The sequence below is a fragment of the Podarcis vaucheri genome (genome assembly GCF_965113315.1).
Source record: "Podarcis vaucheri genome assembly, chromosome: 3".
In the NCBI taxonomy this organism is placed as follows: domain Eukaryota; kingdom Metazoa; phylum Chordata; class Lepidosauria; order Squamata; family Lacertidae; genus Podarcis; species Podarcis vaucheri.
Window position 1 is genome coordinate 81,544,240 of NC_138761.1, and position 26,684 is coordinate 81,570,923.

The window sequence follows — 26,684 nt, forward strand, 5'->3', positions numbered from 1 at the left end:
TACAGTGGTGCCTCGCAAGACGAAAAGAATCCGTTCTGTGATTCTCTTTGTCCAGCGGTTTTTGTCTTGCGAAGCAAGCCCATTGACGGATTAGAGGATTAGCGCTTTTAGCGGCTTATCAGCTTATCAAATCAGCTGATAAGCGGCTTAGCGGCTTAGAAAAAGGGGGGAGGGGAAAAAACCCGCAGGAACTCGCAAGACATTTTCGTCTTGCGAAGCAAGCCCATAGGAGATTCATTTTGCGAAGCTCCTCCAAAACGGAAAACTCTTTCGTCTTGCGAGTTTTCCATCTTGCGAGGCATTCATCTTGCGGGGCACCACTGTAGTTGGTTTTGCATACGAGGGCAGAAACATCAACCTTAACTTGTCCAGTCCAGCTGCTGAAAGGGAGCTTCTACTCCATCCCAGTCCAACTGATTGGATAAACCTGAGAGACAGAACCATGGTGGTCAAAGGCCTGATACAAATTTCCATGCCTTTTCTCTGGAGTGGGATGAAACTACATTTCTCTTTCTGGACTGAACTGGAGTGCTCAGGTGATCCCCCACAGGGTCCTGTGGAGTGTCCAAGCCTTGCTTCTGTTGAGTAAAGTGTTGATTAGGATTGCCAGTTACTACTACCATTATCTGCCATGTAACATCTCTGTACATTTTCTACCTATAGATAAAGAATGTTGTTCTTCTCAAAGGATGCATATTGATGTAAAATTAGTCCAGGGACTCAGCTGCAAATAAAACATTTTGAATGTGTTGTAAAGTGCAATATACAGTTGTGACACTAGATGGTGACTGTGAGCTATAGCAAATTCAATGCTTTTTTCAAAACAATTTTAAAAAACACATTTTACAACGTTTTTAACACGTGTGTAGATTAGGCAGCCATTATTTGTGGTCTCCACCTATCCCTCCCCTATTGTATGTGCTGTGGACTTTGGACAGGGGTGGGGTCACCCTTTCACTTTTCATTCTTAATGGCAATCAGAAGCCATGAATTCCCCCTCCAGATTTTTCTGTGGTGAGAGGACTTGGGGGATAGGGGTCTCACATCATACTGTGATTCGGACAGTGATCACCCAGAATTGAATGCTTGCAAAGGCTAACCTGCTAAATGTGTTTCTAGAACCTGATTTTATGCTCAACCTGATTTTATGTTCAGATGCTGTTCTATACAGGCAATACTACGATACTACTCTGTCACTGGCAGAGTAGTGGCAACCAAGGGCCACCACAGATAACACAAACTTTATCCAAAGGTAGTCATAGCAGTCCTTCTCACTGAGAAGTTGCACAGGGGGAAGGTAACTGGTAGTAGTTTAAAAAAAAAATCTCAGTGTTAGGTGAGGTATCTGCTTTGCGCTAACTAAACCACAGTTCATTCTCCAGGTCTGTGCAAAATACCATAGAGCATCAAACCAGTTTTAGCATTCACCTGTGAATCCTACATGAGCAAAGCTTAGAAAAGATCACTTTAAAATTAAGGACGTAGACTTTAAATGCATTATTTCTCTTAAATTCCAGCTTCGACAGTTGTCACGTGTGAACCATCCTAATATTGTCAAATTATATGGAGCTTGTTTGAACCCAGTAAGTTGCACGTTTTCTGTTTTTGAGATCACAATACAATATTTTTGTAGGGCTAAATATTTTATGATGATTAAAAGTTTTGCTTGCATTTAGTAAGAATATGAGAGCAAGTAGTTCCTTAGTTGACTTACTTGCACATACTGCACTGACTTTTCCCATTTTTATTATGAAAATGTATGTATAAATTGGATATGCTTTTGCTATTTGTTTAGCAATAAACCTGGAATAATCAGGTTTCCCAGGTTATGTTTCATGGGTTCAGTTGGCCCAACATTTTCTTTTGCCCCCTTCCAATTCACATGAATAATTTCTAAAATTAGTTTTAGAACCCATGTGTGCATCAGTAAAGTAGAGCTGGGTGGGCATCGTGTAAGAACAGAAGGAAATCAAAGTTGCAGCAAACTATGTGTATGACGCTATCTGCAAAGATCAGAAATCGAAAAAAGATCATGAAATTATCCCAAGTCACTTTTGCCGCTGCACAAACAAGATCAGGCAATTTGGAACCCGCAAATCCACACAGGAGTTTAGATGGGGAAGTTTTCAAAAACATTTCTATTTTAAAGATTTTCTTCTACATAAAAATCAAAAGTGTCTTCTAACTTAACACTTTGATTTTTCCACAAAGGTTTGTCTTGTTATGGAATATGCTGAAGGAGGTTCTCTCTATAATGGTGAGTCTCTCTCTTGAGTTGTATTATCCAAAACACTTAACTAAAATGCAAGGTTGGATTTAGAAATTTGTACTATAATTCCAAAGCTGTAGAAGTAACAATTTCTTTCTAGTGTTGTTTGATTTTTATAATGTGAATTCATGTGTTCTTGTTTTGTCTACTTAAAAAAAAAATATCGGAACTCGCTATTAAGTATTCTACTCAACTACCATTAATCAACTCCATTGGTATTGAGCCTAAAGTTGTGAAGATATTTCATATAACCAAATTGGCTAAGCAAGAAGGTGGGTTCATCAGTAAGGTATGCTGTGGTAGTGCAGTTGCTTTACTATGAGTATACAGTTACTGAACCCACATCTTTTAAGTCACCACAAAGCCACTGAAAGCATATTCAATTGTGGTATTATAAACATAAGAGATTGAATTGTATTCATAGTGAAGCATCCCTTATATTGCATTACCTAGAGCTGCCATATTTCAAAAAGTGAAAATCCAGACACGATAGTTGTTGAGCTACCCTCACATTACCAGAAATGCCATTCAAGACAAATGACTTTGAGCACACATTCTTAGTCTGCCAGTTTGGCCCTGTGTTTTGTTCTAGAAATAGAGTTACTGCAACACCCAAGGTGTTTGTAACTTATTCTTCACATAAGTGGTGCAGTTCACAAATTAAATTGGGTACCTTTATGTGTCCAATGCTGCTAGAAACAAGCAGTGACTCAGGCCTGTGATTTAGTATTCTTGTTTTGTATCAACTGTAATGTGCAATTAAGTTCTTTTTAGTTTGTAACTTTGTTTTTCAGTCCTACATGGTGCTGAACCTCTGCCTTACTACACTGCTGCACATGCAATGAGTTGGTGTTTACAGTGTTCCCAGGGAGTGGCATACCTTCATAGCATGAAACCGAAGGCTCTAATTCACAGGGACCTAAAACCACCAAAGTAGGTCTTTGGGCACTGTTTAAGCTTCTTAACATTCAAAATAAATATTGTAGTCTTCTTCCCACCCCCACCCATCTTAGAGGATAAATGGCTTACAGCACATCTGAAAGCAGATACTATGCTCATATTATGGTGCTTTTTATTAGCAGGGAATAGGGTATTCAGCACAAGTGCTCATTGTGCAAAGCATGTGTTTGTATAACATCAGATATCCAGTTCTACGAAACTGTTCTTTAAAATTAACATTAAAAATAATGTTTAAAAAAATATATTGAAAGTTATGGAAGAACTCCCTCTATAGCGCTTCATTATTTATTCTGATCTGTGATTGATAATAGCTTGGAACAACATGATAATCCTCTAATAAAACTCCTTCTGGCAAGTTTGCATCATTCTCCTCAATGGAGCATGGGATTTCAGGATGCAATCTTGAAATGTCTGGCTTACAGGGAAAGACAAATCCAGCACCCTCCTGGGCTTGCCTTAGGGCAGTAGTAAGCACAGACAAATGCTCTATTCCCAACCTGTATTTTTTTTAAAAAAAACACCACAACTCTATATTTTTCATTTTCTATCCCACTGAAAACAATGGAAAGAAAAGGGAAGAAACAATTTTAAACTCTCTCAGAAGTGTGTCAATCTCCATCCAGTTTGGGGCTCTGGAGGGAGGGGTTAGAGGACCAGAAGACTTTGGATTTTTCAGATCTTAGCTACTTTTCAGCAACCTTTTGCTTTTTTGGCCCTGCTGATGTCAGAGCTCCATAACTGATTTTGCTAGGACACCAGAGGGGTCAGCGTCACCTAAGAGGGGGCAGTGGGGAACATAAGAGTTCCCTCTTCATCAGAGCAGATCTTATCCTATGGCTCCTGTAACACCTTCCCAGCAGCCATAGAATCTCACCCTTAGTGTAGTAACATTTTTTAAGTTTCTATCCCACCCTTCTTCCCAAAAGAGCTCAGGGCAGCAACTACTCTTATTTAGTCACAAGATTCCTAAACTATTCTGTTTGTTTGACAGCTTGCTCTTGGTGGCAGGGGGGACAGTTTTGAAAATCTGTGATTTTGGTACAGCCTGTGATATTCAGACACACATGACCAACAATAAGGGAAGTGCTGCTTGGATGGCACCAGAAGTTTTTGAAGGTAACAAAGTAATTTGATGCCTAATATGCATTTTTGTGTGTTCTACAAGCTTCATATGTAATTTCTCTCTCTCTGTATTCCTGTTGAATATTGTAATAGGTAATGGGTTGGGGAGGTTAAAAACAATATATTTAACAAAAGTTAGATATTTCATACCTTGAGTTTATTTTAACAATAAGTAATAAACTTCCAAATCATTAAAATCTTAGTAGCTATATATGTAGACCCACCATAAATTATATATCTTGAAGGGAATTACCTGTTGACAAAGTAATTTGTGCTGTTATGAGTCACTTTGTGCATATTTACATTGAAAAGTGGCCTATAAACTTAAATATTAAATAAATAAATAAACTTGCTTCCATATTAATATATACCTGCATTTAATCTTGGAGGAATTCAATTCAAATATTGCCATTTATAAAATCTGCTCAGTGCTATCACTTATGTGGCACTGAAATAGATATGTATATGTGATTATGCATGCAGGACAGTGACATTGGTTTAGCCTTGTCACATGCAATAGCATCCTGGTGTGGACACAACGTAGTGGAAGTTCACACACACTCAGAAGCCACCTAAGAGTTTCCTTGCTCCTGTTCTCAATCTGAATATGTAATAAGCCATTCAAGGATGCACTCTCTTGGTTCCATTGAACTGTCACTCAAGGAATGCTTTGTAACATGCTTAGAATGATTTCTTTTTAAATTTCTAACAAAACTGCTTGCAAAGAAGTTTTCTTTTCTTTTTTGAAAACTCATTGTGATGGGATGATGAGCTGCTTGTGCGTAAAATCGTAGTCCCTCAGAGTTTGCTCAAGTCCACAAACCTCTGTCTGTGACGGAGCCCCTCAAACATGGCTGCTCTAGTCACTGGCAGATTCCGACAGTGGCTGCTTTCGGAATCGCTTCCAACATAAAAGCTCCTTAACGGAAACACGTCTTCTGGACTCACGGCGTGACAGTTTCCGGCGAGGAGTGGGTCTCCCTATGGGAGGTCCAGAAACCTCCCCACTGTTCTCGCTGGAAGTGTCCCTGAGCCATCCCGCTTGCTCGCTTTCCCTCAGAGACCCACCTCTCCCCCTGCTGGTCCCTGCTTCAGCTGCTGGGTCTCTCCTAACCTCCGTGAGCCCTTCCACCACCTGTCCCTCCGATGGCAGTTCCCTGACACTCATCAACTGTTGTACTAAGAGAATTTAAGGGACTCCCAGTTAAATATTTCCCCCAGATATTTGGCATTGATCAAATTAATTAGAGGCGTGGGTGGGAGAACCTTTCCTGTGCTTTGTATGTCAAATTTGACAGTTGGGTAGTCCTGCGTGTCAATAACTTGCCCCTCACCCAAACCCGGAACCCTGTCTTTGGTGATTCAAAATATTCAGGGTATAAAACCAACCCTGCAAGGTATTACACTACCATTACTCCTTAAGTGCAACCAGCCTGGGCCAAGAGACTCCCAGACCTTACTGGAAACTTCCCTAAGATTCCAAAGAAGCAACAGATGAAACAGGACTGTCTGTTCCCTTAGCCTCAGATTAATCACCTTATTCAGTAATCGGTAACCAAGAGATTAGCAACTAGAATTAGTACCAAGGCATTACCCAAAATAGACAGATAGCAACATAAGCGAGGTAGATTTATTAAAAAGAAAAGACTGGAAGTACAATAAAAATAGCAGCATATGACAGAACCAAAAGAGCCATAAAAGTTACAGATCAAAAACCCAATTGACAAACACCTCTGGGAATTACAAATCAGACTAAATAAGAAAGCTAACTTCCTAACTCTATCAGTTCCATAAAGCACTGACCCCCATTCTCAACTAGCAGGCCTCACTGCTGATCTTGAAGCACAGTAGCATAAGATAACATAGTGCTCCAATCTGATGAGCTCACTCCATTACTGAAAAGTAACTTCTTCACACAGACCAGAGGCCTAAGCAAAAGAATCATTTTCTTGACGTCTTCCACCGAACATCACAATGATGTTAAGTGATAATTGTCAGTACTTCAAAACACCATGCCCTACAGGGTGCTTTGAAGCAACCACCCATCAGCCGAGTGCATTCCTACTTTCTGCAGAGATTAGCTGTTGGATGGCACACCCCACGATTAACTTGATCCACAGACTTGAACACAGCTGATAGTAACTTCAAGCCTGCTTTTTGCATTGGTTGGTCATGGGGAACTTCTTCTTTACCTGTGTTGTAGCATCTCATACAGAGTTGAATGCATGGAACACCTTGAGTTTTGTCACTAACATTCAGAAAATATATTGTTTGAGAAGGGACACATTTTGTTTTTAAAAGGATATAAATTATATGAATAACCTTTTTTCAGGTAGCAATTACAGTGAAAAATGTGATGTATTCAGTTGGGGTATTATTCTTTGGGAAGTGATTACCCGTAGAAAACCTTTTGATGAGATTGGTGGTCCTGCGTTTCGAATCATGTGGGCAGTTCACAATGGTAAGTTCAGACTTAATTGGTAACTAACAAGTAGCATTTCTGAATTTTTGTGTTGTGTTTTTTTTGTGTTTTTTTTTTTTTTTTTTGTGTGTGTGTGTATGCATTTGCCACAAGTTTTCAGTAAAGTGCATTACTCTGGTGCCTAATTCACTGGTGCAAGATTGGGGCAAAAGTAGACCAGCCAGGGGCAAATCCACTTGTTTAAACTCTTATCTGCTCTAGTCGCATAGAAGGCAGGGGGTTATTTTAAATAGTAAAATGGTCATTAAGTGATTGATTGATTGATTGATTGATTGGATGGATTAATCAGTCAATCATTTTATTTGTATGGATCCTCTCCAAAGTTAAAACCATGCTCAGGGAAATTTACAACTTTAAAAAAATTGCATAACTACAAACATCAAAAAGTACAGAGCCAAATTAAACATTTTCCACTTAATTCATTGTATCTTAATTTTGGATGTTGTGATTTAACATGAACAGCAGCAATAAGCCCTCCGCCACAAAACCCCCTAAACAACACCCCAGGCCAAGATTCTGTTAAGCAGCCTCAGCTTTTGTAACTGGAGTCAGTCAGGGCTCTGCCCTCCCAGGCCAGGTGGAAAAAGGTCTTCCAGCACTCAGTTTAGGTCCCAATTTACCTTCTTGCAACAAACTGCTGCCTTCTGTGCTGTCTTGGCAGAGGCCAGGTTGGGAGTAAAAAAGGCTTTGGGGACTGAATGGGAAGCCTCTGACAGCTGCATTTGGCCTACTGGCAAGAAGATCCCCATCCTCAGTTGAGAGGATGTACAGCATTTGCTTCAAGAAAAATGCTTTTCTCATTCAGAACCCAAGTACTTCATAAATTGGCATACCTTTTCGGTAAGCAATTTGGTGAAGTGGTAAAATAATCCCTATATCCACTCATGTGAAATCTTTCAAGTTGCAATGTTGCAAGGATAGCAGATGGAAAGCCGCAAGATTATTTTGTTGAAAAAGCAATAGTATTGTTAATTTTCTGAAATCGTCAAGGATGGTTAGTTTTGTGTAGAATTCTTACAACTTCATTGTACAATTTTATAATGTGTGTGTTTTTTTAATGGTCTCCCTGTAGGTACTAGGCCACCACTGATAAAAAATTTACCCAAGCCTATTGAGAGCTTAATGACTCGCTGTTGGTCAAAAGATCCCTCACAACGACCTTCAATGGAAGAAATTGTCAAAATAATGACACATTTGATGCAGGTACATTTTTCTTACATATGGCATAATGTACTAAAAGGACTGGCTTATAAAAGGCATGGAAAGTAGATGGTTTGGAAGCAGTGGGGGAAAGAGAAGTATGGAAAAATCACTACCATTGTAGAAGAGAATGATAATGGAAGACCACCAGAAGTTATATGCTCACTTTGTTGCAACAGAACATCCAGTCCCTAAAAATTTGCTGGCTTGGGATAATGTTCTGCATATTTTCACGGGTACAGGAATGCAGGTTTTGGTGTCTTCGGGTGTCTTCCCGTGTAAGAGTCGGGGTGTCTGTGCGACGTTTCGACGAGGTCTCACTCGTCATCTTCAGGCTGGTGCTTTCGGCTTCTTGTTACTGGAACAGAGCAGAGTCTGGTGTTTGAGTTCCTATAAATACTGTTGAGGGGTGTGGTGTATAGCCTCCAACGTTCTGGGCAAAGAGGAAGTTCCTAGATTAGTGTGCCTTTTCTTCTTTTGTTCCTTAATTACTTGAGGGATATCTTGGGTGATTTCATGAGTGGTATTCAGAATATCACTGGGTGGGTCATTAAGTGTAGATTAGTTGCTAAAGCTTTCGTGTCTTGACCTCTTGAGCTTGTGAAGAGTTTTTCTGAGAAGATGGCTGTGCTGCATTTAGTTGTGCTCTGGCTTGGCTTCGTGTATAGGGGCGAGCTATGGTTTTGTGCCTTGTGCCAGCCAGATCTGTGTAGGGATTGCAGGGGGGTGCAGCATCCGGAGGTGCCACTATAGTTTGGCTACTGGATGGAGTCTGTAATATGTCTGTGGAGAGGGTCTGGGTTTGGGTCTGGTGTGGTTGATTGGTGACGGCGTTCTGTGTGCCTCTGGTTCTGGTGTCGGTTTTTGTGGGGAGGGCTAATTTCCAGATGTCTGGCAGGCGGGACGTGTCGTCACGCTTGTTCATGTTGTGAGGGTGTTTCTCTATCTCGATGGCTTCCATGATTATTCTCTTGTGGTGATGTTCCATGTTAAAGAGCAATTTGGAACGTTGGAGGCTATACACCACACCCCTCAACAGTATTTATAGGAACTCAAACACCAGACTCTGCTCTGTTCCAGTAACAAGAAGCCGAAAGCACCAGCCTGAAGATGACGAGTGAGACCTCGTCGAAACGTCGCACAGACACCCCGACTCTTACACGGGAAGACACCCGAAGACACCAAAACCTGCATATATATATATATATATATATATATATATATATATATATATATAGTTTATTTTGTTTAAATAAGTAGTACAGAAAAGCTAACAACAGCAAAAAAGAAAAATAATTAAATAGAATACAATACAAAAATATTGAAAGCAAATACTACATACTTACCATATAATACTCCCCCCAGCTTCCCTCCGCCACAATTCGACTTCTTTGAATCTTTGTTTCCACCTTTATCTTTGCATTATCCAAATGTATCATTCTTTGTATTTCTTTTATCTCTTCTTTTTTCCAAATCATAGATATACTTTACATTTTTATTCTAGGCATATTAGCACATATTTCTTAGAACAATATTTTAACATACAATCTTCGAAACATTTCCATTCCTTCTTTAATTTTTTATTTGACTGATATCTTATGATTGAGGTTAGCTTAATTTTGTTAGTAGAATGTTGGGTGTTTTTTTCCGGAGGAATAATTCTCTTCTGCTTTGAACACCCTGAAGCAAAGATAAACAGCAGACTATATTTTTTACTCTATTTGAGACTTTTTCTTACTGCTTCCCTACCCACAGAAATACATTGTAAAATATTCCATTCAGGCCCAGTTTGCACTTCATGCTAAATTACTGTTTAGCACTTTCAGAACAAGTCTCACTATCAGGTACTCCTCCTCACCTTTCCACTCTGTCATAGCTGCAAGGAGGAGATCAGAAGTATCGAATTTTAAACACCCCCACTTCATTGTTATGCCCAAACTATAGTTTATTAAAATTATGGTTTGAGCCTTACTTTTGAATATAAATCATGTTTAAACTAACCACAGTTCCTGCAAGTTTGGTCATAGCAAGGAACTCTGGTTTGCTTAAAAGCAGATACTGAAGATCCTCATGTCAGGTGAAAAGAGAAAAGTGGGGAGCTTTGAAGTCTGAGATTTTCCAGGACAGATTCCCATAGCATTTCACCTAGGAATCTTCTTTCGACTACCTGCAACAGTTTCAGCCTTACAACCTAATCACAGCAATCTTATTATAACTGGAGTCAACTTTGCAAAATGAATACTGCCTTTCATTACTGAACATCAGGCTTGTCTAGTGAGTAATGTTTCAGTATATTTTGACTGATGCTATTAAACAAATGTTGCCATTTATCACAGTAGAAAGACTGCATACATCTTTTAAAAATAATGTTAGCTGAGTGTTGTCTTTTGCCTGATAGCAGCATACATATGAATCATGCTACATCTCTCCTTGTACTTATGTCTGTTTGACATTTTTATGTTGTCATGACTTTTTAGTTAAAGAATAAACTGGCTTTATACCAAACATCAAACCACACATTTTGAGAATCAAGTTGAAGATCTTAGGGAGTTTACTAAAACAATATATACAGTATTGATTTTTCCTGTTTCATGTTCTGTCCAGTGAGCCAGGAGACAAAATGAATTTGTCGATCATTGAGCTTTTCCTCCTTTACGTCTTTGCAGTACTTTCCAGGAGCAGAGGAACCCCTACAATACCCTTGTCAGTATTCTGATGAAGGCCAAAGCAACTCTGCCACTAGTACAGGTAAGTAGATTATATGCATAAGTAGTTGATTATTAATTAAGACTATGTAGAATTAAAAACATGCACAATGTCCTACTGCTCATTGTGTCAGCAGATGAATAGTATAGGCATAGCCCAGAACCACTGCACTAGTATGAGTTCCCAATTTACAGTTTCTATTCTAATGCTAACACAGCAAAAGATGTCATATTGGCGCAGCAGTATTTGTTATAACTCTAGAAACAAGCAACCTTTTTTCTTTTGTAGCATTGTACTAAGCTGTCATGGTAAGACTCACCTACATACTGTTTCAGATGTTTTTTTCAGGCACCATGAAACAACCATTGTGTTTAATATTTTCTTAATATGGGCTGTAACCCGCAGACAGCATAGGAACAGGAAGCTCTCTTATACTGAGTCAGTTCTTTGCTCAGTGTTTTCTTGATTGTCAGAAAGCAGAATTCCAGACAGTAGTCTTTCCCAACCCTGCCTAGAAAGACCACAGAGCCTCTGCTCTGCCACTGAGATACAACCCTTCCCCACAGAGAGTTAGTTCTGCTTCTTATGCCTTAAATATTTCAAGCATACATGTTTATGCCTCAAATGCCTTACATACAGTAAGTCTGTAGATAAACAGTGCTGCAGAGTGTAAGATATTCTTTCTTGTAGCTGATTGACAGTACAATGATTTCAACAGACTAAGGAATCCTTTTCACACAAAGTTACTGTGAAATGCCTTAACTCATATGTGGAGAAATTACCTGGAAGCTAGTTTTATGTTCAGATTTAGTGCTATCCATCTCATATACTCACAGAAAGAAATAAACAAGATAACAACTTTGCAGTCCATATTTAAAAGATATGCAGGATCATTCTATTCTGAAACCAGAGTTTAGCTGAAACACCTAAGCCTTCTAAAGAAGGATTTATGTCAGCAGAACTGGTATCCATTACCACCACTGCCTGTCATGTTTCCAAACAAAATGCCTTTAGTACTAGTGATTTGTTGTGTTGGGAGGATGAATTTGATTTTCACATACTGGGATAAATCTGTAACTCTAACAGATATGTTAAGGCTGTAGTTATTCAGTCTAGTTGGGTTTTTAAAAAAAATAATAATCTAAAAATAAGAAATAGAATACAACCAATATTTAAAACTGTAGCTTTGTAGTCATGAGCGACTTCTCAAGTAAAGTAACATACTTCTAAAATGTATAGGTTCCTTCATGGATATGACTTCCACAAATACTAGTAACAAGAGTGATGCCAACATGGAACCAAATGACTTTCCAGGAACTGCTACCAATGACACTATTAAACGCTTGGAGTCAAAACTGGCCCAGCAGATGAAAAATTCAGCAAAGCAGTCGGTAAGAACATAGAAATAATAGTCATTAAGGAAACTTTAAATCGAAATAATGTGATCTCCCTAACCATTACTGCTTGAAAAATACATATTAAATTATTTTAAAACTCTGACAATAAGTACATATTCAGAGTTTGTGACAAAAAAATACACAAGATTTAAAGACATTTATCAAATCTAACTACTACTAGTTTTGTTATGGAGATCCAGGTTTGCAGAGAATAAAAAATAAGTTCCATGCCTTAAACATATGTTTATACCTTAACAGAAGCATAAACCTACTGCCTACTCTTCTTCTGAGAGTGGCTATTGTGGGCTTGCCTATCATCTTAAGAACTAAATGAAAATGGCGGCTGCAGATGTAGTATTCATGCAAACTTTATTTGTTCACCCATTTCTGCAATTAGTTTTTGAATCATTGCAAAGTGTTTCGTTTTCTGCAGGGAGAGCCTGGCCGTTTGAGCTTACCTCCATCTCGCGGTAGCAGTGTCGAGAGCTTGTCAGAAGTTCGTGGGCGACCGCAGTCAACCCTTGTTTCGGGAGAAAGCAAACGAATGAGTGCTGATATGTCTGAAATTGAAGCAAGAATTGCTGCTACCACAGGTAAAAGAATCTTACTAAACAGCTAGGCAAATGGGACTGAGATCAATAAGTTCTACCAGGGGCTATAGGACCAAAATGAACAGAGAGAGCTGCATTGTAGGAGGAGAAAATCATCCACAATCAGGTGGATGAACCTTGCACCAGTGGAGCTTGCTGGCACAAGATGTATCTCCCTGAGGACTGCAGGAGAGAAGGATCATTTTGTCAGCTGTGCACATTTGTGATGCTGTTTAATTCTACACGCCCGCCCCCCATCCTTCGCCATTGAAACGGGTTATGCTGGGTGCAGTCTGACTCTCAGTTAAGGGCACTTGGGTTGCAAGAAGATGAGTGAGGTATATATGCAATTATTTTTGCCTTCTCTGGGTATGTCCATGACTATTAAAGTTGGTCACTTTATTTTTCTAAATCTATGCAGTTCCCTTTAGGACTGAATGTTTTCATTTGCCTGGAATTCAAATATTTTCTGCATTTTAAGAACAGCTGGTTTAATTGAAAAACTGGAATTCTCCACATGTAAGAGGAAACTGGTGCATACGTAAGGTAGCTATCATTAAATTAAAATACGGTGATCTTTTGTAGAGAATTCTAGTTACTCTTTACTATATCGTAACTAAAAAGTGTTGTGTATGGCCTTTTATAATGAACTCTGAATACAAGTCTGTGATTTAAAGGATGCCTCAATGGCCAGAATGCACAGAATTCATAAACAGAACAGAAAATTGCATGTCTGCTCATCATCCTGAAATGGTTGGAAGGCAGAAGCTGCTGTCTCAGAGCATGGGAACAAAGGCAAAGTGCGTGTCCAGACTTTGTTTCAGGGCCTTTCTCCCAGCTGCTCCCAATAGATCAGAGTTGCCAGGGGCTTCCAAGTGAACCTTCTCAAGGAGCCCCTCAAATATTTGGTATGATCAAAGCTGAGGCAGAGAGCATGTCTGGAGTATTTGACAGCGTTAATCTTGTGTTGTGCAGAGGGAGGTGCCTAAATGGGGCCAGAGCACCCACTTTTTTCTACCCTGGCTTGAGGTCTGAAAGGATCTAAATAAAGCTTCCATTTCGGTTTTTTAGTAAATTAGTGGAGTACCTAAAATGTACTATGTCGCTAATTATAATACCATAATTTATTCTAAAAGGCAACCACAGCTTAATTGGGATTGACATAACTAAAACAATGTTGTTTAATCTATTTGTATATTAAAGATAGGGGACACGGGTGGAGCTGTGGGTAAAAACCTCAGCGCCTAGGACTTGCCAATCGCATGGTCGGCGGTTCGAATCCCCGCAGCGGGGTGCGCCCCCGTTGCTCGGTCCCAGCGCCTGCCAACCTAGCAGTTCGAAAGCATCCCCGGGTGCAAGTAGATAAATAGGGACCGCTTAATAGCGGGAAGGTATACGGCGTTCCGTGTGCTCCGCTGGCTCGCCAGATGCAGCTTGTCACGCTGGCCACGTGACCTGGAAGTGTCTGCGGACAGCGCTGGCTCCCGGCCTCTAGAGTGAGATGAGCGCACAACCCTAGAGTCTGGCAAGAGTACGGGCAGGGGTACCTTTACCTTTATATTAAAGATGGGGTTTTTGTACTATGGAAAATTATTGGTATTCTGAACCTGTTAATGTGCCCTTACTAAACAGACATTTTTATTTTCTCAATCAACCTTTCTGTTGCTTACTTCTGGTGAGATATTGGCCAAACAACGATGAAGCAAAGTTTTCAACAGGCAAATGGGATGACTAAATCCCAGCCTTTGAGATTGTAGGTTCTCTTCTGTCAGTAATAGTTCAACATTTTATATGTCCTTGTAATGGCTACAGTTGCATTCCTGTACAAAATTAACGAAGAGAAAGTCCCATTGAACATTCATACACATAAATTCAATGAGTAGACATGCGTAGGATTGTGTTTTTGAATTACATTTTGACTACACACTCACTTCATTAGAAGACATAAAACCAATATACACACTGGAACTGATACTGGTTTGTCATTAGTTTTTATACTAGAATTCCTGACTTCAATGGAGCAGTAGAGAAAACTGAGAGGCAATTCTTTGTTCTTAGATTTTGATCTGGGTATCCTTTTGATTTAAAGAAGGCTAATTTGAAAATGTCAAGTACCCAAATCAATAACATATAATTCCAGGAGAAACTTCAAAATGGAGATCATCTAATTATGTTTATGTAAATGTGGTGGAGCAGAATGCTCCAATTCCATGACTGTCTAAATCAGAAGTTATGGTGCCTAGAATAAAATGAATGTTTTAAAGATTGATGTGTGGCCTCTATTAGAAAACCAATGAGAGCAACAACTCCTGCTTATATGCTCTTAATGCAAGCAATTGGCTAAAGCAACAGAATTTAAATCTTTTAACTACAGGGAATGTTGCCCATGGTCAGATCTGCTATGTTCATCCTATTATTATTATTATTAGTGGTGGTGGTAGTAGTATATACTGCCCTATACCCGCAGTTCTGCATTCTAGTCCAGAAGTAATCTATATTTGGAGCTGGCAATATTACTGTTATTTATCTATGTTTGTGGCCCACTCTTTTCCATAAGGTCCCAGGGCATGTTACATCTTAGAAATAGAATAGAATACAATACTGTAAAACAAATTTACCCCAACTTAGAAGTACCATACAATACATACATATCAACGAACCCAATGGTATACAGGGCTTGGTGAAGGCACTAAATATTGCTAGATTCTCATCCACCGTATTCATAAGATTTTTATAGAACAGCATTCCCAGACCTGTTATTTGTTCTTAATAAGGAGCTTTTAACTTAACTCGTTGGGCCATTATACCACCACTGTCACCACCCTTCTTTATGTTACTGGTAGCATTAACAGCTGTATTTAATTCCAAAGCTTTCCATTACACATTTCACTTCCAGAAAATACTTATATTCCATCATTTTAATCTTTCATTTGTGTTTAATATTATGGAGGTTGCTGATTCTGACTCCCCTTCAAAATGGCAGTTCCAGTCAGTTTCCAGCTGAAAAGTGGGTGGCAGGGAATAATCTGGCAATGTTAGTGCACGTAAATCAAAAAAGCTTTCTTGAAAACGTATAGGCGTTTTCACTAAAATCTTTTGAGAGGAACACTTTTTAGAAAATATTTGGACTGACTGCCACATGTGGCAGACATCTTATTAGTATATTAGTGAAGTGGAGCCGGTGGACAGTTTAGTTTATTTTGTGACCAGACTTTGGTTTTCCCTGTCTCCTTTACCATCTCGCTTTGTTTGTTTGGATTTTGTCTTTCTAACTATAACTAATAAAGTGCTGTGTTACGTTGTTGACCGTACTTATGTTTGTTGCCCTTAACAAATGCTTTACAGTTTTGAGCATGAATGGAAAGCTGTGCAGACCATTCTGCATGACCTTTTTTTGCATGGTCTCCAGTTTAACCAAGTTGAGTAAAAGGTGCAGTTTTAGTCTGAATGATTTGTGTTAAAATTGTAGTCGTTTGCATGTGTATTGTATGTGTGTATGTGTTTTTTCAGCCTTTTCCAAACCTAAACGAGGCCATCGTAAAACTGCTTCATTTGGCAACATTCTGGATGTCCCAGAGATCATCAAACCAGGTATCACATACCGGCAAAGTGGGCCATTGACTTGGATGCTGGAATAATGATCAGTTCTTTAAATACTTCTTGCTCCTGTTAATGAATTAACAAGCTGGCACTACATGCTAAAGATGCATGAGAAAAAGAAGGCTTTTGCTCCCATTGCAAATTAACACAATTCTTTGAACTAGTAAAAAATAATAATAATAACAGGTGAATTTGTTCAAATTCTCAGTGTAGAAAGAACTTGATTTTTAAAAAATGAATTATTAATATGACTCTCAGGATAAATTTTCCTGAATTATGTCAACATACCAGTGTTGTCTTTCAAATCCAAATAGTTCTCTTCATAAAAAACCTCTTACTTAGAAAGGTTAATCATTTTGAATGATTAAATAACAACTACATTATCAAAATTATATCAGACCAGTTTTGGCTATAGTAATAATTAAATGGTTATTTAAACCCATGTATATGGTTTATGCCAGTGCAACAGATATGGTTAAAATAACAGGTTTTAAGAAAGTATGCAATATCTATTAAGACTGACTAAATGTAGCCTGAGATATAAATGCATTTGTTACAACTATATTTTGTTAGTTTTAATTTTTACTAATTACTATTAATACATAAAGGGAATATATGGAAGGCCATGTGGTAAATAAATGACTTAAAATCAATATTTAAAATCAATAAAAATGTAGGGCAAGATCCAGTGTTGTGCAAAGAGACTTCTCCTTCCTCTCCTCATCCCGCCTCTTCTCTTTCTCATCCGCACCAAATCTGCTCTGAATGGTCCACTGGTTGATGGATACAGTCAGATTTCAGAAAAAGACACACTTGTTATTGAAAAACACTGGTACACATGTACATTAATATATTTTCTTCTCCAAACAGTTGCTATTCTGTCACAGATGTCTTGTTACTGTGACTTCCTTCTCTCAATTTAACATTTTCACTTGGGGTGTTTTTAAGTTGATCTCCTCAAAACACTATATCCTTTCTTCATACTTTGGAACAGTCTCATCTTTAGTTATAATTAAGTTTGCCATAATAATTAAGTTTCCAGTCATAAGTAATTTAAAACAATGTATTGGATCATAATAAGTGCTCAGAGAAAGGGATTGGCAAAAGAGCACTTTCCTGTATTCCCCCAGACATCTGAAAGTTTGGTGGGCCCTTCTGAATGGGGTGAGCTATGAAGCAAGGAGCAGTTCAAAACTGGATGCATGCCTCTCCCACAGAAGTTACCTGCGCTCATTTTTTAAAAAAATTGCAGTTCCTTCTCCCACCCCACTGCCCTGCACCTCACCTTAGCTTTGGGAGAGACTTTTAGCGGGCTTCTGGGAAGGATGGAAATGTCTCCTTCTGCAACCTTGGGATCCAAGCCATTTCTTTCTTTCTTTCTTTCTCTCTCTCTCTCTCTCTCTTTCTGCAAATTCAAGCAGCATAATTTTTGGTTGTAAGGACAGATTGTCATAAATCTCATGACAGCTGTTTTTACTTGATAGCAAAAGCTTTTTATCGCAGAAAATGCTACCACATGTATGAGTTACCTCCTGTGGTAGAGTGACATTCCCCATCAAGTATCTGTGTTGGTTTTATAGATCTTATTCAAATCATGTGACAGTACAGGGAAGTGTTAGCAATAAGAATCTTATACAGAGTGCAGTGCTGGAAAGGAGGGGACAGGAAGCATTCTCTGTGAACTTCTTGATTTATTTTAGGGTCCAAGTCTATTTTTGTCAACTTTATAATTGAATAGGAATGACGCCTGTTGCGTAATGAATGCTCTATGTAAGATTGACAAATATACAGAAACAAAATGACAATCAAAACATTCTTAACAAATGACCTTCATATAGTAGTCATTCCTAGCTAAATAGCTTAGCGAGTTTCATGTACCAAATATTTACAAAAGTTCTATTACACCCTGAGTTAAAAAATGAATACAATGTTATGTGATGTCTTAGGACATAGCAAAGAAAGCTTTGAAAGGAATTCTAAATAGTCAAGATGCAATGCATAGCCTAGAACTTGGCCTGGAAACAAAGGCCAACACCTCTGCTCTTGCCCAAGTGATAAGGAATCTCTGGTGACAAGTGGCTAGGAACTTCTTCATTACATTCTCAGCAATCCAAGTGTTTCTGGAACAACAGTAACAAATGAATTCAGTCATAAACTTTTGTAGGCATGGAGATCACATTTTCAGATGAATGAAATACAGTATTTTCATTGAACCTGTTTTTCATATATGTTTATGAGGAAAATTGGCATGCCAAACATTTATTCATAAATGTTTTGCACAGGATGACATTTGCATTATTATTTTTTACATATTTCCTGTGTTTTTTACTTTGGGATTCACTGTTGGCTCAGATCAATCTATTTCTGGTTGTGCCAGTTTCACAATATTATTTCATGTATCTCATTTCCAGAGTCCAAGTTTGTTTTAAACTGCACCAAAATATGCATTTTTTAAAACATTTCTTCACAAGGTGCACATTATTTGTATGAATTTTGGAATTTATTTTGAGTCAAGATTTGTGAAAAACAAAGGGTTAATGCATTCCATTCCACAAATCCAGGAAGCGCAAATCCAATTCACTTAAAATGCAGAGCTAACAAAATATGCAAGTATTCTACTTGATAGCTAGGGGTTCTAGCTAGCTAGTTCATTAGCAAGTTACAGTTGTGAGATTGTAATATAATTAAAAGCAGGGATTGTTAATCTTTTGGGGCACATTTGTTATTTGGAGGCAGTGCCATGAGTGCCAGTCATAAAATGGCTGCCGGGGGGGGGCATAGCACAAAATGGCTGCCATATCTAAAAGAGCAGGACCACAAAATGGTGCAGACCCCTCTCTCTAAGATAATAAGCCATTGCCATAGTTGCACCTATTTTCTGCTCAGAACAGAAGGGTGAGCGTGAAGTGTGGTCATGTTTCAGGAGACATATTCCATTTAGGAGAGGCCAAAATAGTGCAAACAGCAACAGGACAAAAATGACATTTATTCTCATTCTTTCCAGATTTTTGATGGGACATTTACTGAGACCTGTTGCAGGCACCATAGGAGGTACTGGCAGGCCTCATTGATAACCCTGATTTAAGCCCTTTTAATTTACTCATGCTTCTGTATACTGTTCAATGTATCCTTTGCCACAATCCCTCAACCAAAACAGCTAGAGTGACAGATTCTACAGTATCTATAACCCTTCTCAAGGGAAGGATTTGAACCAGAATTTAAAGTAAAGAAATGTTACTAAACACATGTATTGATTGGTGGTCAGTACACATATCTCCCCACCCAAAATTTGTTTACCTATCATTAAAATTTAGGGTTATGGTTCTTTTCAGAGGCTTCTCTTTACCTTTTACCCCCAAATTACGTAATCACTTGAATGGCACTCCTTGCAGTAGGATATTCTCTTGAATTTTAACAGCATTGTTTTCAGTTCGTAAAGAGTAAGATGCTTACTTCTAAAAAATAGTAGTAGTAATATTTATTAAATTTACTGCCTGTTCTTCACCAGCAGTGTGGTTTACAACAATTTAAAATTCAGTATTAAAAACACTTAAAACAAATTGCAGTCACAGGAGTCCTGAAACACGCATCTCGGGTGTTAAAGGCCAATGTAAAGAGGTGCCTTTTCAGCATTCACTAAAAGCTGTATAGTGAAGGTGGCAGACATACTTTGGGTGCCACAGAAAATGCTCTCCTGGGGGCACCACAGGACTTCTGACGGTGGCAGAAATACTAAGACCTGTTTAGTTTAATACCCAAGAGCCAAGAGGGTCTATAGGAAAGGAGGCGGTCTGTCAAATATTTGGGGCCTAATCATTTGAGGGGTTTTAAACAGTAATGTGAGCACCGTGAAATGAACTGGCAACCAATGTGGCTGTTTTAGAATGGGTTATATGCATTCTAAAGGCATATTATCTGGCTGCTGCATTTTGGACCAGTTGAAGTTTCTGACTTGTGTTCAAGGGTAGTGTTTATAACCGGAGATAACAGATTTCCGTGCTGGAAGCTTGTGTTTTTATGGCTGGACCCCTAAGCTGATATTGATCCAGGAGCAACAAGTATTTATCGATTTCCTGTTTGTTTGGCTGTGCTTGAGCTGCTTGCCCTATGCCAGTACTAGTTAACTGCAATGAAAATGCCTTAGCCTAACAGCTTGCTTTAAATCTCATGCTGCTAATCTGGAGGTTTCTCATTTAAAGCAGTTTGGTGTCATCAGTGCTACAGAGCACAACCTTCTTGAATATAAATATATAAAGGCATTTTTAATTCTACCCCACCCTGATTATTTTAACTTTTTGGTGGCCATGATATAATGTTTCAGCAGCACATGTGCTGGGTTCTTTAGATTCACAAATGTTGCTAATCTGAAAGGAGAATGGGAATTCCAGATATTTTTTACAAGTTTATTTCAGTTAAGCTAATTTTAGAACAGAGCTGTTGAATGAAATGTGGACATAATTGTTACATCAGTCATGAGTGGATCATCTTGAGGTCCATGCTAAGTTGCTAGAGTCTGTGACCAACTGCATAAATCTGTTAATGAGTAACTGCTTTTTTAAAAAACATCACAAGTTGTGCTTCCCAATGTAAACTCCTAATGATCATTTTCTTAATGACAAGCTGCTGAATGCTTTTTAAGGAGCATATCACGGACCACTTAGGCAGTTCTTGGGAAGTTTGTGTAGTTGACCTGGAAGTCAAGCACTTGTGTGTGTCAGTACTCTGTAATTGATATTTTCAGAAGTGGCGCAGAAATTCTGAACCGCTTTGCTGCTCACAATATCAGCATCAAGGCTGAGAGCATTATCCCATCTCAATTTGCTCTAAAGTTCTAAAAACTTATAAAGTATCTGATTCCCTTTCTGTATTTTTTAAAATAACTTGTTAAATCAAAATCCTTTGGGAGAAATGGGTAAGAAGCTGTCCTTTTGGTGGTGTGTAACTCAAGGGAAACCCAAGATGTTAAGCAAGACAGTATTCAGAAAACTGGGTTGTTCTCTTCCTTTTTATCCCATTTATATTCAAACTGGAAATAAGTTCCTAGGTCACTTTAATCAACCTTGAGGCCTCGTATAAAACCAAACTGCATGTTGTAAAACAGAATGATCAATTGAAGGACGCTGTATGCATGTGCTTCTCATTGTTGGAGTGGTTGCTTGCGTTACTGCTGGTCTGTGTTTTTCTAAAACAAAAATGTTATGTAATGTAACCTTCAAAGACTGAAGAATCCTAAGTATTGTGTCAGCTGTTAATTTCAGTGTGTTGGTGTTTCCTTTGGACAACTGATCTCTCATCCCAGAAGCAGCATAAACAATGATCATTAGAAGAGCAAAATGCTAGCGGAAATGCTGCATACCCAAAAATTGTGATCTTTTGTTATTTTATTGGCTTGCAGATTTTAACAATGTGTATATATATTGCATATAGCCATTAATTTTTTTGTTAAAAAAAACTGGTGGCATTCAGGTCTGTAATAGGTGCAAAATTTTATATATATATATATATATATATATATATATATATATATATGCAGGCTACTTTTTCAAGAATGGGACAAATAAGTATAATTTGATTCTCGGCAACTAAACAGGAGCATTATAACTGGAATAGAAATTGGGTTGGCCTTTCCTGTGAGAGAGAGCAAAATTATGATTTGCAGGTCAGTACTGCTGATTACTCATTTTGCTTACTAATCCAAAGAAGTGAGAAAACTGGCAGCATCTTATCGTAGTAGCCGTGCTCTAGAAATCCCCATAACGTAACCTCCTTGAAATAGATGTCGTCATCAGTGCCAGCCCCCCAAGCACTAAGCCTGTTAAAGCACATGTGACAGAAGATGGTGAAGGAAAGTGCAGAAGCTATTCATGGGATAGGAGTGGTTATTGTATTAGGATATGCTTTCTGTTGACACGCCAGTGTGCAGGGTGTGTTTTTTTTTTCTTCTTAAAACTTTGCAGCTGTCTTTCTGCTCTCCCCCACTCCTCTCCGTATACAAACACACTCTTTCTCTCCCTCTCGCTGGATCTGTACAAATTCCGAGCTCTTTCTGCAACAGTCGCACCCTTATTTTGTTTGAGTGCATTTCAGCTCCTTTTTTTTTTTTTTCTCTCATCAGCAGGCAACGGACAACAGAGGCGCAGATCTATTCAAGACCTTAGTGTTGCTGGAACAGATTCCAACCAGGTAAAAAACTTTTTTTTCCTTGAAGATCATAGTTGGTTCATTAAATGATTGTCTAATATTATTTTATTTTACTTTTTTAAAAAAAATGTTTATGTGGGTGAGCAACTCTTTTCAAATTGAAACCACCAAATTAAGATTATAAAATACCTGAAGAGCACTAGAATTGTGAAAGTGCAATGTACAGCTTTGAAGAACCTCTACCATAGCTATGTACTGCGTTAAAGATGCTTAAACTGGCAAGAAGAGTTTCACAATATTGTCTGTCCTTTGCTACAGTCTAAAGTATATTTGCTTGCCTTTTGGTAAGACTTAGTAATGGTATAACAAGCCTATATCCCTATGTATTATTCCAGGTAAGAAAATGGCATTGTACTTAGTAGGAATTGGTTCCAAGCGAAAAACGCCCAACATGCCTAAAAAGATTGCAAGTTCTGTTAACACTACCCATTGAAAATGTTTACTGTTGACTATGCATATGATGCTGTTAATTTTTAAAAAAACTATATTACTTGATATTTGGCTAAATTTGAGAGCAATTTCTGCACAAACGTTTATTTATAAAACGTAGAATTTTTCAGCTTCATTGCTTTACTGTAAAACTTTTCAAAACCGATGTGAATTTGAAAGCTCTCAAACTTGCGTTTAGGGAAAATACAACTACTGACTTATCCATAGTTTCACCTTGTCATTTGAGGTGACATTTCTGAGTACATATGCACATACCAAAGACATATCATCTCATCACTATGTCCTTAGTGGCTTAGAGTGAAATCATTGGAAGGGGGGAAATGAAATGTTTTACGTTTTGTGTTTTTTAATTTTTATACCTGAGCTAATGGAATGTCAGGGAACAGTCTTTAAACGTCAGTAGCATGAGTAACATTGATTCATTTGTTTGGAATATGTATGGTTAGTGTCAAACTAGTAATGGCAGCATGCGTGCTGCCTAGGTGCTTTTCATTTTAATTTTTTGTGAAACGTGTGATCCTGGCCTTCATAATTAATACTTGTGCTCCACCTGTATTTGTATCAGCATAGAACAGGGATTAAATCTTTCCTCCCCATTGAGATGGGAGTCCACCACAAGCCAACCAGAATCTTGGTGCAAAGTGTTTAATAACATTAGTCCTTCAGTAAATTCTCTGTATATTTTTTAACAACCATCAGTCTGGGCATTAATGCCCACACATTACCTATGCATGTATTATAAGACGAAGGGCCCTACTGGATTAGACCAAAGGTCTATCGAGTCTTGCATCTTGTTTCCATTAGTGACCACCCAGATGTCTCTGGCAACCCTGCAAACAGGACATGAGCACTCTAGCCATCTTCTGCTGTGGTTTCTCAGTAACCAGTATTCAGAGTCATGCTTGTTCTGATCCTGGAAGTGTAGCAGAGGTGTAATGTAGCCATTGATAACCTTAGCACCTTTCCTACTTTGGGCTCTAAGAAGCCCATCCATAAATGTACAGAGAAGTTTTGATTGGACTGAAGCAGGGCAGAGGTAAAAGGTGTACACATTCCAAAGGCTGGGCAACAGTCCTCGTTTTCCATGACAATAATTTGTCCTTGCTAACTTTGTTGCCCTTTACGGCCGGTTCATGTAATTTTGCATTTTTCAGCAGGGTTATTGCGTCTGATGCAATCTTGTCCCAAGAATCCTTTCACTTAACCCAGTCTACCATTCCATGTTTATTTGGTTGATGAATAGTGCTGTTTATTTTCCCAATAGATCCTGCTTTTTATTTACATTATGTTATACTGTTGTTGTTGTTGTTGTTGTTAATTGAATTTATATACTGCCCTATACCCAGAGGTCTCAGGGCGGTTCACAGAACAAAATCAGAATATAAAACCACAAATATATAATCAAAATATAAACAACAGCCTAATAACACCCCCCCCCAAAAAAAAAACCCCACCATATTTTAAAAGGGTAGAACCCAACTTCTGAGGGCCAAACTTAAACATCCATAGCCCTTGTATGCAATTATTTTTTCCTTTGTTCTTGAAGTTAAATAGTCAGCAGGAGCTGCAAACCACATCAGTATCATGGCATGGGGAAAGGGGGACTTTAAGCCTTTGCTGCATTATGGTGTCAGTCTAAACTGAGGATGGGAGGCCACACCGGCTATTTTCAGTGGGAGGAAGAATATGTCCTTTGGCACCAAGTGGGTGGGTTGGAGAAGAGGCATTGCTGCTTTTTTAGCTCTACTCTTTTCTGACAGCAGTATATTCCCCTGTTCCCTTCACTAGAAAGTCCATGAGTGCTGATGAAACATGTAGAAAAACATCATGGAAGAATGACTCCCGAAACTTGTGGACTTATTTCAAGGGGAAGCCAACCTCTCAAATGTTCAAGAAAATTAACTGATCTAGCAATCAAGAAATTTCAGATTTTCAACAGTGTTGTTCTGAAATTGCAACGTGCTTAAGATAATAATTTGGGGTTTTTTTTTTTTTAAAAAAAATGTCTTCTTACAGGAAAGCAGAAACAACAGTAGATCATCTAGTCCTAGTGTGAGAATGATCACTACCTCGGGACCAACGTCTGAAAAGCCAGCTCGCAGTCTTCCATGGACACCTGATGACTCTACAGGTAAAGTTCAGTTTGGGTTTGGAAGTATCAACGCTCGCTCTTGAGAAGTATTGTGTTTGCATAGTGATTTACACGCAAGGCTTGTGTGTATTAAACTTTATCAACTTCAGGTTCAAAATCAATGTGAGTCCCTGCTAGGTATCTACCATAGGGCAAGTGAGTGTGTTGCTGCGGCTGTGACTGCGGCTCCTTATTTGGCCTCTTGTGTCCGCACCATAATCAGAAGCTTTATTGCACTAGCCAAAGGCCACAGCATCATCTAAAAACTCAACTGCATCATAGATGGAGAGAAAGCTGCTGCTGTCACCTGCTTACTTGCTTGCTCTCCATCAGTAGTGCTGAGCCATGGGAGGGTGATCATTTGTATTTTACAGGAACCTGCTAAATTTTTGTGCAAAAACCTGGAGCCAGGACTGTCGGACATTGTGCTGTGTGTCAATTTTTGTTACACAATGTGTTCTTCCAATGCTGTATGTAAGTTACTTTTTAGCATAAAACATATAATAAAAACAAATTGTACATCTTTTATGTGCATGCCTTCATTTAAGACAGGCTTAACTGATTGTGAATGTTACCCTACATCAGACTCTCCCCAAGTTTATTCCCAGTGCTTCTAGTGTTAATAACTACATTGACTTCAGCAAAGTAAATTACCATCTGTGTTGTTGTTTAGTCATTTAGTCGTGTCCAACTCTTCGTGACCCCATGTACCAGAGCACGCCAGGCACTCCTGTCTTCCACCTGTACTTCTAGCATTATTACCGTATTTTTCGCTCTATAACACGCTCCCAACCATAACACGCACATAGTTTTTAGAGGAGGAAAACAAGAAAAAAAATATTCTAAACAAAACAGTGGATGTATGATTTTTGTGGTTCATGCTGTGGCCACAGACATGTGATCTGACGATGAGTTTGGGGTAGCCCAATGCAAAGATCCTGAGGATCCATGTGGATCTGTGCTTTGTAACCACGTTTTTGCACCACTGCGGCCCCAGGCAACAGTGGGTGCGTGATTTTTTTTGGTGCAAGCTGTAGCCATGGACATGCTATGTGATCTGATGGTGAATTTGGGGTGACCCAGTGCAAAAATCCTGAGGATCCATGTGGATCCGTGCTTTATAACCACGTGAATGAAGGAACTGTCAGTAATGTATTATCTCCAATACAGTGATGATGAAGGAAGGGGGGGGGAGCTCACACTTGTCCTAGGCAAAGCAACAAACTCCTATAGGCCTAGGTGCCTTCACCCCCCCCCCATTAAATATTTGAGGGAGTCATCCTCCCCCCATGCTGATGGGCATTGCCATTCATATAAGGTACCAGTGTGCATGCACTTTGTCTTGAGATCCATTGCAGTCTGTGAGATGGGGTTTACCTGTACCTGTATTTTATTGAAGTTGGAAGAGGGAGGGAGGGAGGGAGGGAAGACAGATGGAGAGCTCACATTTGTCCTAGGCAAAGCAGCCAACTCCTATGGGCCTAGGTTCCTTCACCCCCCCCCCCATTAAATATTTGAGGGAGTCATCCCCCACCCCCCATTGTGGTATGTGAGTGGGGCTTACCTGGCTATCCCC

The 26,684-nt window shown here is 38.9% G+C and overlaps 1 protein-coding gene across 3 annotated transcripts in view; it reads left to right on the forward strand.

Annotated features, from left to right (window-relative positions):
• MAP3K7 (mitogen-activated protein kinase kinase kinase 7) overlaps nucleotides 1-26,684 on the forward strand; it is a 46,480-nt gene that overhangs the window by 3,838 nt on the left and 15,958 nt on the right. Inside the window, exons 3-14 of one of the 3 annotated variants that reach the window (XM_082216848.1) lie at nucleotides 1,518-1,583; nucleotides 2,212-2,257; nucleotides 3,064-3,202; nucleotides 4,221-4,345; nucleotides 6,684-6,812; nucleotides 7,906-8,036; nucleotides 10,700-10,781; nucleotides 11,979-12,130; nucleotides 12,570-12,729; nucleotides 16,237-16,317; nucleotides 22,442-22,509; nucleotides 24,994-25,108. In XM_082216848.1, the coding sequence (XP_082072974.1) occupies nucleotides 1,518-1,583; nucleotides 2,212-2,257; nucleotides 3,064-3,202; nucleotides 4,221-4,345; nucleotides 6,684-6,812; nucleotides 7,906-8,036; nucleotides 10,700-10,781; nucleotides 11,979-12,130; nucleotides 12,570-12,729; nucleotides 16,237-16,317; nucleotides 22,442-22,509; nucleotides 24,994-25,108 (1,294 nt within the window). The remainder of the gene's footprint in view (nucleotides 1-1,517; nucleotides 1,584-2,211; nucleotides 2,258-3,063; nucleotides 3,203-4,220; nucleotides 4,346-6,683; nucleotides 6,813-7,905; nucleotides 8,037-10,699; nucleotides 10,782-11,978; nucleotides 12,131-12,569; nucleotides 12,730-16,236; nucleotides 16,318-22,441; nucleotides 22,510-24,993; nucleotides 25,109-26,684) is intronic. The other 2 variants (XM_082216850.1, XM_082216849.1) reach the window with 2 other exon arrangements.